The sequence below is a fragment of the Bufo gargarizans genome, chromosome 6, assembly GCF_014858855.1.
Source record: "Bufo gargarizans isolate SCDJY-AF-19 chromosome 6, ASM1485885v1, whole genome shotgun sequence".
NCBI classification, from domain to species: domain Eukaryota; kingdom Metazoa; phylum Chordata; class Amphibia; order Anura; family Bufonidae; genus Bufo; species Bufo gargarizans.
In genome coordinates, this window is record NC_058085.1 from 272,130,702 (window position 1) to 272,143,986 (window position 13,285).

General features: G+C 42.7%; 1 protein-coding gene across 1 annotated transcript; it reads left to right on the plus strand.

The window, feature by feature from the left end:
• The first annotated feature begins 837 nt into the window (after positions 1-837).
• On the plus strand, positions 838-13,285 carry LOC122942138 (protein kinase C delta type-like). The gene is made up of 8 exons (XM_044299634.1): positions 838-1,120; positions 7,547-7,824; positions 9,108-9,199; positions 11,074-11,136; positions 11,263-11,401; positions 11,792-11,932; positions 12,043-12,168; positions 13,169-13,285. The coding sequence occupies exons 1-8, from the start codon at positions 838-840 to the stop codon at positions 13,283-13,285; spliced, it is 1,239 nt and encodes a 412-aa protein (XP_044155569.1).

Below are 13,285 nucleotides of genomic sequence, written 5' to 3' on the forward strand. Positions count from 1 at the left end.
TAGGACGCACAATCAAAGAGGGAAATGAAGTTCCACTCCTTGGAGAAGGTCAGTGCATAGAGATTGGGTTGAATGATACCCATATGCATTCCTATGCACTGAGCTCCCTCTAGTGGTGGCTGCAGGCGGTCAGTTTTGTAATCTACAATATAAAGGGAAATGAGATTAAAATTGTATAGATGAGAATTATAAACCAGTTTTCTGGTGTAAATGCATTAAAAAGTAAGGTGTTCAGACTAAGCGCCATATTTATCAAGTCAGTGTGGGTGAGGCCTTAGTGAGGCACAGAGCTCTGCTTTCTGACCTGGCATCTAAGTCTAAGCCAGATTCATCCCCAGGGTGTTATACACTGCAGGGAGGAGATACCGGCACTCCGCATGCATGGTGCATCAGTATTAACAGAGCTCCCCTATAAAGGTGTGTTATTTTGTTGGACCACTGCGGGTAGGGACGGACATACTAAGTTATACTATGGGACCTTATAATTTGTATGTACATCCATGGGGTGTGGCAGAGTTATACACCACCAGAAGGAGCCCAATGTTCATCCTTGCCATGAGGCCCTCTCACATATATGGACACCGCTGCCACTGAGATTACTTGAATCACACTCATAAGATGCTCTGTAAAAGCAGAAACGGCTCTTTTCATCTTAAACAATATTGGACAGAATTGTAAATGTCTGTGTGTTATATCTTGGCAAAATGAAAGTTTTCTCTTGAATGTGATTGGTCAGTTGCTGGTCACATGACCAGGGCAATTGTGATGATTACATGTGAATGTCAGTGAGTGACAGTTAGAAGTGACAGTTGGAAGTGACAGACGACGGAGGAGGATATGTCTGCTGGACGTAAGCAGAGCGATAAAATGGATGCGGAGGAAGAAAAGGAGAAGGGAGGAGTGAAGAGAAGAAGACCGACCATGGACTCATCGGCTGATGGGAGGAAGTCTTCAGTCAAGAGGACAAAACAACCGGTCCAGAAGAAAGAAGAGGAGATCCAGAAGATGGGAGCCAAGAAGAGAGCAGCCATCTTCAGCTCAGGATGTGGGGCCAAGAAGTTCAAGAAAGTTGAAGAAGGCCAGAAGAAAGAAGATGTAGAGGACGAGCAGGGAGGCTCAGGTAGATAATGTACATGTGATCAGTATGGGGAGCCATACAATTATACCCACTGGACACACAGCTCATGTCTAATGCTGCTCTGTCACCTGGAATGATTGTATCATGGGAAATGGCCGAACACTGATGGAAATGATGTCTTCTCCTCTTATGTTGTCCTGTGATAGGCTGGGGTTACATGGGGGGGTGGGTGGGGGATGTGTTTTTGAGCATATTGGAAAAACTGAATGGGGGGGATTTATCAAACTGATGTAAAGGAAAACTAGCTTTGCTGCCCATAGCAACCAATCAGATTACAACTTTCATTTTCCAAAGGAGCTCTGCAAAATGAAAGGTGGAATCTGATTGGTTGCTATGGGCAACTAAGCCAGTTTTCCTTTACACCAGTTTTGATAAATCTTTCCCAATGTGTTTTTGCAGCTGCATTACCTGCAAACACACTTTAGGGAGACTTTCCAAACTGTTACAAATATAAATGGTCTTAGTTGTCCATAGCAACCAGTCAGATTGATCCTTTCAGTTTCACAAGGAGCTCTGCAAAATGAGAAGTGGAAACTGATTGGTTGCTATGGACAACCAAGTCAGTTTTCCTTTGCACCAATTTTTTCATGGTAATTTTTTATTGAGTATTTTCATATTTCAGGGTAACAAACATGAAGTTAGTTTGTCACATATAATACAAATTGTATGTTTTTTGTATCTCGTACAATAAAGCATTTTCTTTCTTTGTGTGGTGGTTATTATTCGTATAAAGTATATATAGAGAGAAGTATAAGTAAGATATAGTAACAGATGGAATAATAAGTAGTGTTGATCATGAATATTCGAATTGTGAATTTTAATCGCGAATATCGGCACTTCGAGAATTCGCGAATATTTCGAATATCGCAAAATATATTCGTAATTGTGAATATTCAATTTTTGGAAAAATACCAGTTCATGCAAATTTTATGTGAAAATTTGTATGCAAATTTTATGAGAATTTTCGCAATCAAGAAAATAATGCCTGGAGATCATGAATTTGCGAAATCTCGAATATATGGCGAATATTCGCCCAAATATTTGTAAAATATCGCGAATTCGAATATTGCCCCTGCCGCTCATCACTAATAATAAGTAGCCGTTACTTTTTAATTATTTGTATAGGTCTTTGGGAGTAAAATTGTGAGCCCCAGAGCATGCTGAAATGGTAAAAAGACGTCTTTGACCCCCAAAAAATGCACTTCAGGGGTGAAAAAACATTACTACAAAAATAACAAAGAAATATCATATTAATCTGTTGTCTGTTTTCAACATGCTAAACTGTTAACAGAGATTAATAAAAAGCACTGGGGACAGCAGGATAAACCTAACATTTGTGGAGCTTTTATCATCAGGAGTAGTGTCAATATGAGCACTGGAGGCAGAGTGCACTGGAGGCGGAGCCTAACTATGAAGTACACCCTGCATTTAGCTGCTTCACAGCCTCTTCTCTGTAGTAGTCTCCTGGTTGGATGCTACAGCTGTCACTCAGAACAGAGGGGAGGGGCTATAAAATGGTTTAATGCAGAGAGCACTTCACGGTCAAGCTCCGTCTCCAATCTACTTAAAGGGGTTGTGTCATCTGAGACATTGGTGGCATATCACTAATATATACCACCAATGTCAGATAGGTGTGTGTCCTACCCAGGGCCAGCTCCAGGTTCATGTGGGCCCTTGGGCGATAAATCCCAGTGGGCCCCCTTGAGGCCTTTTTTTTACATTTACATGTCCTACTGTGGTTCCCACACGGTATAAAGACCCCCAGTGGCCCCACACACAGTATAATGACTCCACAGCGGCCCTCCATTCAGAATAATAACCCCCAGTAGCCCCCACACTGGGGGTTTTACTGTATGGAGGGGGCACTGGGGGTCATTATATTGAATGGGGGCTCTGGTGGTCATTATACTAAACGGAGGGTCAATGGGGATCATTATACTAAATGGGGGGCACTGGGGGTCATTATATTTAGTAAGGGGCCCTCACAGTGTAATGACCCCCCAGTGGCCCCCTCACATACCTATCATTGTGGAGCACAGGGGAGCCGGCGGTCCTGTCATTCACTAACCGCAGCTCCCTGCGCTCCTTCTCTCCTGAGGCCCGCTGCAGCAGTGAGACACACGTGATGATGTCACCCCTGGGCCGGGCCTGGAGGAGAGAAGGAGATGTGCAGTGATGTAGCTAGAACTGACTGGGCCCCACAGCAAATTTTTGTAGCCCCCCCCCCCCCCCCTGTGTGTTCTCATCACAATTTTTTCTATTGATTTGATGTATGCAAATATGCAGCACTCCACATTTTTGTATCCTGCAGATATGGCCATCCAGTTATTACCACCGCCATACAATGATAACACCGCCATACAATAATAAAACCACCATACAGTGACTAGATAAAAGGGTATAAGAGGGCACAGTACAGGGAAAGACTAGGGGCACTGCACAGGGTGTGGTAAGAGGGCACAGTGCAGGGTATAAAGGGGCACAGTACGGGGTGAGGGCCACAGTACAGAGTGGGGGCACAGTTACATGACCCTGTGATGTTAGAAGGTCCTTATGGTGAATGTGATTCAGATGCCAACATAATGAAAGGCAGAGGAGTGAGACAGGGGCCCGGGGCCCTGGATGAACAGGAGGGGTGGACACAGCAAGTACAAACCGGATTCCAAAAAAGTTGGGACACTATACAAATCGTGAATAAAAACTGAATGCAATGATGTGGAGGTGCCAACTTCTAATATTTTATTCAGAATAGAACATAAATCACGGAACAAACGTTTAAACTGAGAAAATGTACCATTTTAAGGGAAAAATATGTTAAATCAGAATTTCATGGTGTCAACAAATCCCAAAAACATCACTTCTTACAACACTCAACAGACGTCTGGGGACCGAGGAGACCAGTTTCTCAAGTTTAGAAATAGGAATGCTCTCCCATTCTTGTCTAATACAGGCCTCTAACTGTTCAATCGTCTTGGGCCTTCTTTGTTGCACCTTCCTCTTTATGATGCGCCAAATGTTCTCTATAGGTGAAAGATCTGGACTGCAGACTGGCCATTTCAGTACCCGGATCCTTCTCCTACGCAGCCATGATGTTGTGATTGATGCAGAATGTGGTCTGGCATTATCTTGTTGAAAAATGCAGGGTCTTCCCTGAAAGAGATGACGTCTGGATGGGAGCATATGTTGTTCTAGAACCTGAATATATTTTTCTGCATTGATGGGGCCTTTCCAGACATGCAAGCTGCCCATGCCACACGCACTCATGCAACCCCATACCATCAGAGATGCAGGCTTCTGAACTGAGCGTTGATAACAACTTGGGCTGTCCTTGTCCTCTTTGGTCCGGATCACATGGCGTGCCAGATTTCCAAAAAGAACTTCGAATTGTGACTCGTCTGACCACAGAACAGTCTTCCATTTTGCCACACTCCATTTTAAATGATTCCTGGCCCAGTGAAAACGCCTGAGCTTGTGGATCTTGCTTAGAAATGGCTTCTTCTTTGCACTTTAGAGTTTCAGCTGGCAACGGCGGATGGCACGGTGGATTGTGTTCACCGACAATGGTTTCTGGAAGTATTCCTGAGCCCATTCTGTGATTTCCTTTATAGTAGCATTCCTGTTTGTGGTGCAGTGTCGTTTAAGGGCTCGGAGATCACAGGCATCCAGTATGGTTTTACGGCCTTGACCCTTACGCACAGAGATTGTTCCAGATTCTCTGAATCTTCGGATGATGTTATGCACAGTTGATGATGATAAATGCAAAGTCTTTGCAATTTTTCGCTGGGTAACACCTTTCTGATATTGCTCCACTATCTTTCTGCGCAACATTGTGGGAATTGGTGATCCTCTACCAATCTTGGCTTCTGAGAGACACTGCCACTCTGAGAAGCTCTTTTTATACCCAATCATGTTACCAATTGACCTAATTAGTGTTAATTGGTCTTCCAGCTCTTCGTTATGCTCAAATTTACTTTTTCCAGCCTGTTATTGCTACTTGTCCCAACTTTTTGGGGATTTGTTGACACCGTGAAAATTTGAATCAACGTATTTTCCCTTTAAAATGATCCATTTACTCGGATTAAACGTTTGATCTGTGATCTACGTTCTATTACAAATAAAATATTGACATTTGCCATCTCCACATCATTGCATTCAGTTTTTATTCACAATTTGTTTAGTGTCCCAACTTGGTTGGGGTGGACACAGCAAGTAGGTTGGAAGGGGCTCTGAGGGGGATTCATACAACAAGTAGGGGCAGGAGGTCTGTGTAGGGCAGCAATAGGAAATAGGAGGGTGGAACAGGAGCTCTGGATACATGAGGGAGGAAAGGAGACAGCAGGGGCTCCATGAGGATGAGATAGGACCGGATATGGGGGCGGGGAGACAGGTGTCATGGACGCAATCTGCTTAATGAAACAGTAAAACAACTAAATAGAATGAAGCAGCATCCAGCTGCAGATCAAAGAGTCCCCCCCTCTCCTCCAGTCCCACAGAGAAGAGACAGTCACAGTGCAGACTCACTGACAACCTGAGTTCACACTTCTGCTCCAGCCCTTCACAGTGCAGACTCACTGACAACCTGTGTTCACACTTCTGCTCCAGCCCTGCCGGTCTCTCTCCTCAGGCAGCATGTCCTGTGTAGAAGGGATGTGTCTGAGTCTCTGCAGCAGCCTGCCTCATGTGACTCAGAGGGCCCACCAAATGGGTACTGCGTAAGTAAAATGACAGCAATGAGAGCTTCTATTGATGGAAGTGCTTATAGCAGCTCAGTGGGCCCCCCCAGGAGCATTGGGCCTCGGCACTTGCCCGGGTTTGCCAGGTTATGACGCCGGCCCTGGTCTACCTCTAGACAGGAGCGCACCGCACAGGCGTGCCCACCCCCATTCCCTTCTATGGGGATCCGAATAAAGCCGAGCGCACTTTTATGGAGAACACACCGGACAATGCAGAGTACAACGTGCATGTGCAGTGGCTCTTGTTCATTTTAGGTGCCGCATTCTAGAGATAGATACAAGTCCCAGAGTTGAGATATGCACCTATCAGACATTAGGGGCATAACCTAGCAATATGACACAAATGCCTCAAATGACACAACCCTTTTAAGAAGAAGAATTTAGCAGAGTAAACGTTCATATTCACACTATTCCTGATATTAAAAACTCTGCAGTTTATTTATTTTACTCATATAGCGCTGACATATTCTGCAGCGCTTTAAAGACATTATCATCACTTGCTGTCCCCGATGGAGCTCACAATCAAAGTTCTCGATCAGTCTGTCTTAGGAGTGTGGGCAGGGGTGGACTGGCCATAGACTCTAAAAGGAAATTTCCCAGTGAACTGCTGGCTGGGTACATAACAATATGATGCTGGAAGCATTAATTAAAGGGAACCTGTCACCAGTTTTATGGTGTCCTAACTAAGGGCAACATAAATAAGTGACTGATTCGCTCAGCAAAATGCTGGCTCACTTTCTTTAATTGATCCAGTCAATTTGCCAACATCTTGTATTGAAAAGCTCCTGCTCATAATGATGAGTCCTGAATATTCATGAGCTCCTGACTCTTCCCGCCCACCTGCTGCTGATTGACAGTTATTTTACATATGAATCAGCAGCAGGTGGGAAGGGGAGTGGCTTTAGATGTTAATTAAATAAACGCTGGACTCAATGACATCACGCTGGATTCAAATCAGCTCATTAGCATGCAGCATCTTTGTGTGTATATTATGAGGTAACCATCTGTCACACCAGTAAGTGAATACATCTAAGGCACTTTTTAGTAGGTAATGATTGTATATAATTAGTTAGATTATAATCAAATATCCACATGACAGGTTCCCTTTAATGCTGGGAGTATCAGGTACTTATGCCCCTGGCCATTGGACGCAGGTGCCCTCCTGAACATAACTATATCACCATCCTCAGTTATTTGGTTCTTCTGAGTTGGTATTTTGACTGTACTATGGTATTGCAGACCCTGCCTACTTCTGTCCCTGCCTATTTCTGTTGCCCCATCTTCTATTAATTTGGACCCTCCTCTGACATTCCACCCACCCAAAAACAGGGCGTGCATTGTAACAAAACGTTGGAGCATCTAGTTTTAGAAAAATCAATAGCACTTTGCTCACAAAGAGGATGTCGCTTAGTAAAACATGGGCATGGCTTACAAGGAAAAGGCAGTGACCAGAAATGCTACATTTTGCACTGAAATTGCATGACAATTTAGAAGTTAGCCAACCAATAGGTGGTTTAAAATAAGACCAAGGTGTCTAGCCATGCAACTGAGATATCATCCAGTCTGAATCACTGTGATTCCTTTGGCGCATCTTCAGATTGCCTTAATCTGTCCACATTAGAGGCAGGATTAGTAAATCTGCCCCGTGTAATTCCTCTATTTATTCTCCTCCTAGGAAGCAGCGGTGTTCGGCCAACCGGCTCCAGCAGCACAGTCTCCGATAACATCAGAAGGAGATTATTATTCCATCATGTGCTCGGCCGGGGAAGTTTCGGAACAGTCATGCTGGCGGAAGATCCATCTACCCGCAAACACTTTGCTGTTAAGATCATCAGCAAAAGAGCCCTGCTTGCTGAAGGTGATGATGAGTCTGTGATGGTGGAGCGACGAGTTTTCCAGCTGGCATCTGGGAGTCCTTTCCTTGTCCACGCAGACTTTGCATTTCAGACCAAGGTAGAGTATGGACTACAGGATATTAGGAAATGCCATTATATGTACCACGTCCTTCACTACCTCATGGGCCCCAATGATCTCATCTTCTGACAATATATCATATGGGTACCTCAGTCTATAACATACATGTCATGTAAATTGGATAATGTACCCCTAGTGTAAAAAAAATATTACCAGTCACCCAAGGTGTGCCATGGCCTAAAGTGACTACTGATATTATTAATATAGTCGGGGCCACATTGGGCCCCTTTTACCAAAATGTCTAATACAAAAATTGGCCTTGTCACCTATAGCAGTGGTTCTCAACCTTTTCACACCTAGTAACCCCTTTTGAAAAGAAGTTGAAGGATTTGTGGTGTCAGTTAGGGGTGAGTGAATCAAGCTTTGGATCCACAGTCCGAAGTTGACTTCTTGCTAAATGTTATTTTAATGCTGTACCGGGACCTGTCTCCGTATAGTATAAAAATGTATATGATTCAATGAGGCAAAGATAGTTAAATCCAAAGTTGCGTGAGACTTTGGTGAATAACATTGGGCTTTGATTCTAGGACTTTAAAAACATTTTAAAACAGGAATTTATATCAACATTATAAAACTACCAGAAAGTGCATGAACTGTAGAAATTCCTACGCAGCAATGAGCTCCCCCTAGTGGTGGTTGCAAGATTGCAGTTTTGAATTATATTCACTGTATGAAGGGAAACTGGACAGAACAGTTTGGGATAAAGATCAATGTATTAATGTCAGGATACTTAAGAAATATGGTATTCAGAATGAGCACCGTATTTATGAAGAACCGCTCCCCTTATTTCTGAAGTGAGGGCAAAGATCAATTGGTTTCTTTGTATTAAAAAAACAGGGTGCATGGAAAAATGGGTCAATGAGTCTGCGAAAAAATGTGAACAGCAACACGGACACCATTTATATTTTGTGGATCTGAAATTTGTGAACCGCAAAATACATATGGTTGTGTGACTGTAGCCTTATACTTACTTCAAAAGTAACTTATGGCAGGCGACTTCTATAGGAAGATATATGTGGTGACTATAGAGCTCCACTGATCTCTGTATAATGGTCAGTTTTGACATTAGTATGTGACGGTATATATATATATTTATGTGGTTGTGTTATATGTAATCATATATGTAAATGATCATACAGAAGGGCATCACTTTCAAGTCCAATGTCTCGTATGGTCACCAACTAGAAGGTAAAAGAGTACAGTTATACTGCCCTATAGTACCATGTGTAGCAATATAGCTGTATGTCTGTTCTGTGTAACAGCTGCATGTGCTGCTCGGCCTGGAGTACATGAGCTGCGGGGACTTTTACACCTACCTACTGATGAAGGACCAGCTTGACATCCCCAGTGCAAGGTAAAGGTTTCTATTAACTACAAATCTGATCAGAACTGTATATGAGATATAAGATCGTCTCTCTTCATATCTGTGTTGTTTTATGTGCATTTAGGGTTCTAGTATTTTCTGTGGTAACAATAGTGTAGACTGCGGCCATACAGGGAGTGCAGAATTATTAGGCAAGTTGTATTTTTGAGGGTTAATTTTATTATTGAACAACAACCATGTTCTCAATGAACCCAAAAAACTCATTAATATCAAAGCTGAATATTTTTGGAAGTAGTTTTTAGTTTGTTTTTAGTTTTAGCTATTTTAGGGGGATATCTGTGTGTGCAGGTGACTATTACTGTGCATAATTATTAGGCAACTTAACAAAAAACAAATATATACCCATTTCAATTATTTATTTTTACCAGTGAAACCAATATAACATCTCAACATTCACAAATATACATTTCTGACATTCAAAAACAAAACAAAAACAAATCAGTGACCAATATAGCCACCTTTCTTTGCAAGGACACTCAAAAGCCTGCCATCCATGGATTCTGTCAGTGTTTTGATCTGTTCACCATCAACATTGCGTGCAGCAGCAACCACAGCCTCCCAGACACTGTTCAGAGAGGTGTACTGTTTTCCTTCCTTGTAAATCTCACATTTGATGATGGACCACAGGTTCTCAATGGGGTTCAGATCAGGTGAACAAGGAGGCCATGTCATTCGTTTTTCTTCTTTTATACCCTTTCTTGCCAGCCACGCTGTGGAGTACTTGAAGGCGTGTGATGGAGCATTGTCCTGCATGAAAATCATGTTTTTCTTGAAGGATGCAGACTTCTTCCTGTACCACTGCTTGAAGAAGGTTTCTTCCAGAAACTGGCAGTAGGACTGGGAGTTGAGCTTGACTCCATCCTCAACCCGAAAAGGCCCCACAAGCTCATCTTTGATGATACCAGCCCAAACCAGTACTCCACCTCCACCTTGCTGGCGTCTGAGTCGGACTGGAGCTCTCTGCCCTTTACCAATCCAGCCACGGGCCCATCCATCTGGCCCATCAAGACTCACTCTCATTTCATCAGTCCATAAAACCTTGAAAAATCAGTCTTGAGATATTTCTTGGCCCAGTATTGATGATTCAGCTTGTGTGTCTTGTTCAGTGGTGGTCGTCTTTCAGCCTTTCTTACCTTGGCTATGTCTCTGAGTATTGCACACCTTGTGCTTTTGGGCACTCCAGTGATGTTGCAGCTCTGAAATATGGACAAACTGGTGGCAAGTGGCATCTTGGCAGCTGCACGCTTGACTTTTCTCAGTTCATGGGCAGTTATTTTGCGCCTTGGTTTTTCCACACGCTTCTTGCGACCCGGTTGACTATTTTGAATGAAACGCTTGATTGTTCGATGATCACGCTTCAGAAGCTTTGCAATTTTAAGAGTGCTGCATCCCTCTGCAAGATATCTCACTATTTTTGACTTTTCTGAGCCTGTCAAGTCCTTCTTTTGACCCATTTTGCCAAAGGAAAGGAAGTTGCCTGATAATTATGCACACCTGATATAGGGTGTTGATGTCATTAGACCACACCCCTTCTCATTACAGAGATGCACATCACCTAATATGCTTAATTGGTAGTAGGCTTTCGAGCCTATACAGCTTGGAGTAAGACAACATGCATAAAGAGGATGATGTGGTCAAAATACTCATTTGCCTAATAATTCTGCACTCCCTGTATTCTAGTCACCAGAACCTCATCAGAAGCCTGACTGACCCATTATTAGTCACTGGGGTCTGACAGGATTCGTTGTGTGTTCTGTGGACAATCATCTATGGAGCAGAAGAAATATCTTAGCACTTCTTATATTATCCCAGGATGTTACACTCGTTCATTGTCTTTCTGTCAGATTCTATGCCGCTGAACTCGTCTGTGGAATCCAATTCCTGCACTCAAAGGGCGTCATCCACAGGTAATTACACTTTAATTGTCTGTTCCAGGGTTCACCCTAACGTCTAACCTCAAAATCAGCCATTTGTCAAAGATATCTAATTGTTGGATCAACTCTCCAAACATTAATATTTTTTATATTTAACAGAGACCTGAAGCCCGAGAACATCTTGGTGGCTGAAACGGGCCATATAAAGATCACCGATTTCGGTCTTGCACTTGTCAACATGCATGGAGACCGAACAGCCACCTCATACGCTGGAACAATCGGTTACATAGCTCCTGAGGTGAGCAGAATAGAGATTTTCCATTATTGTATTGTATAAGTCATCATGGATCATACACATGGCCCGACATATGCCCATTACAGTTCTTCTTCAGGGAATGAGACATTCTGACAATATAGTTAGAGATCCAAGAGTCAGAAACAAAGAAGCACAGTCTCAGAGAGGGATTGGTGGTAGTCACAGGGTAGAGACCCTCACCCGTTATAGGTCAAAAAGATATGTAGAGCTTAACATCCTCTCAAATTCAGGCTACATGCAGCCATAACTAGAGATCATCAAATCTCAGTGTATTACATAATCACCCGGATTATTATAGTGATAACTCAGCATGGTGACGTCAGTTGTAGAACATGTTGACCAATTCAGTATCTACTCTCTTCCTCCTGATAGATGCTGGCTAGGAAGGAGTACAACGCCGGAGTAGACTGGTATTCTTTCGGTGTCATCTTGAAAGAAATGGTTACCAGTGATTGTGCGTACCATCAGACAATCGATGATGCATCCTCCGGCATTAAGAACATCATTAGAAAGGTCAGTAGTCATACAAGGTATTAGCACTACGGTGTATACAGTGATGGCTGTGAGCATGGTTTATTGGCTGTATCTCTTCTATTTACGGGTTTTTATTTGATCATTTTAAGCTCCTTCGGAAAGATCCTGCCAGACGCTTAGGAGTGAATGGTAACATCAGAAAGCACCGATTCTTCCAGCGTATGGACTGGGTCTCTGTGGAAGCCCTAGAGTTGCCTCCACCATACACACCCGAGGTAAGTACATAACCAAATGTTGTTCCAGCACCTCTTCTATTACAGGTTACAGAACTGATTCTTTATAAGAGAAGCACTGATAGGAAGAGGACATTCATTGTAATCTTGAAGTTGTTGAGTATTACTGGTGGCACTAATACTGGAAAGATAATAACATCTAGAGCTGCTGTCCCACCCATGGCGTACTCTACATGGAGGCAGACCACACCAGTGCTATAGGACTAGTAGTGGGGGGCTCTCTTGCTGCCAACAAAACCACTGTATTTCCCTGCAGTTACCACTGGGGGGTTAAAGTAGATTTTTACTGTTTCTATTGCTGCAGGCATCCACTTTTATCATGTACCATGTGATGAGAGGAAGGAGAGAATTGATCATGAGGCCAATATTTGAAGTCAGTTTATCTTGAGTCTACACTAGCATATTTTTTTTGCCAAATAAGTCAAATGTCACATATTGTTTGATGAATTTGCTAAGTTTTTAAACCTAACAGAAATGCTGATCCAGGTTTTATACTCCACCCTGCTATGTATGGAGTAAAACTATTCCACATAACTATCCACTGTCCTAACCCCTTTTCAAAACTGGAGTGAGCAGTGTAAAGACGCAAAAAGCCACAATTTATGTTCACAAAAGCCCCAAAACACTGCAAGCTCGAATTTTGGAGTGCAGGGTATAATAAATTCTCTCCACATATTTATGAATTAAAAGTTCCACTTTTTTGTGGCATAGAAGTCAGGTAAAGTAAATGAAGTGCATTTCTCAACTTTTTATAAACTCAAAGTTTGTGTGACAGAAAAATCAAACCTATGCCTAGTTATACACCAGTTTAGTGTAGAAAGTTGCATTTTTATAGAGAAAATAAGTGGTGCAAAAGGTGCCTCATTATTTGCACTATTTTTACACCATAAAAAGGCTAAAGACAATGATAATTCTGCCCAAATTTTTAACAGAGGACTGTTATCGAAAGACATAATCCTAATATAATTCTGTCTTTTTATAGCCAACTGAACCTCATCATCGTCCTAAACCATTCCATCTGGACAGACTGGAGGCAGCAGAGGTCAGAACATCTATTTCAGCAGCGCACCAGGCCTTGTTCGAGGGATTTTCTTTTTGA

Bases quoted from the DNA above. Each gene is read 5' to 3' on its own strand.
- LOC122942138 (XM_044299634.1), top strand. From the start codon at position 838: ATGTCTGCTGGACGTAAGCAGAGCGATAAAATGGATGCGGAGGAAGAA. The intron at 1,121-7,546 runs GTAGATAATGTA...TTCTCCTCCTAG, and splicing joins GGACGAGCAGGGAGGCTCAG to GAAGCAGCGGTGTTCGGCCA. The intron at 7,825-9,107 runs GTAGAGTATGGA...TCTGTGTAACAG, and splicing joins ACTTTGCATTTCAGACCAAG to CTGCATGTGCTGCTCGGCCT.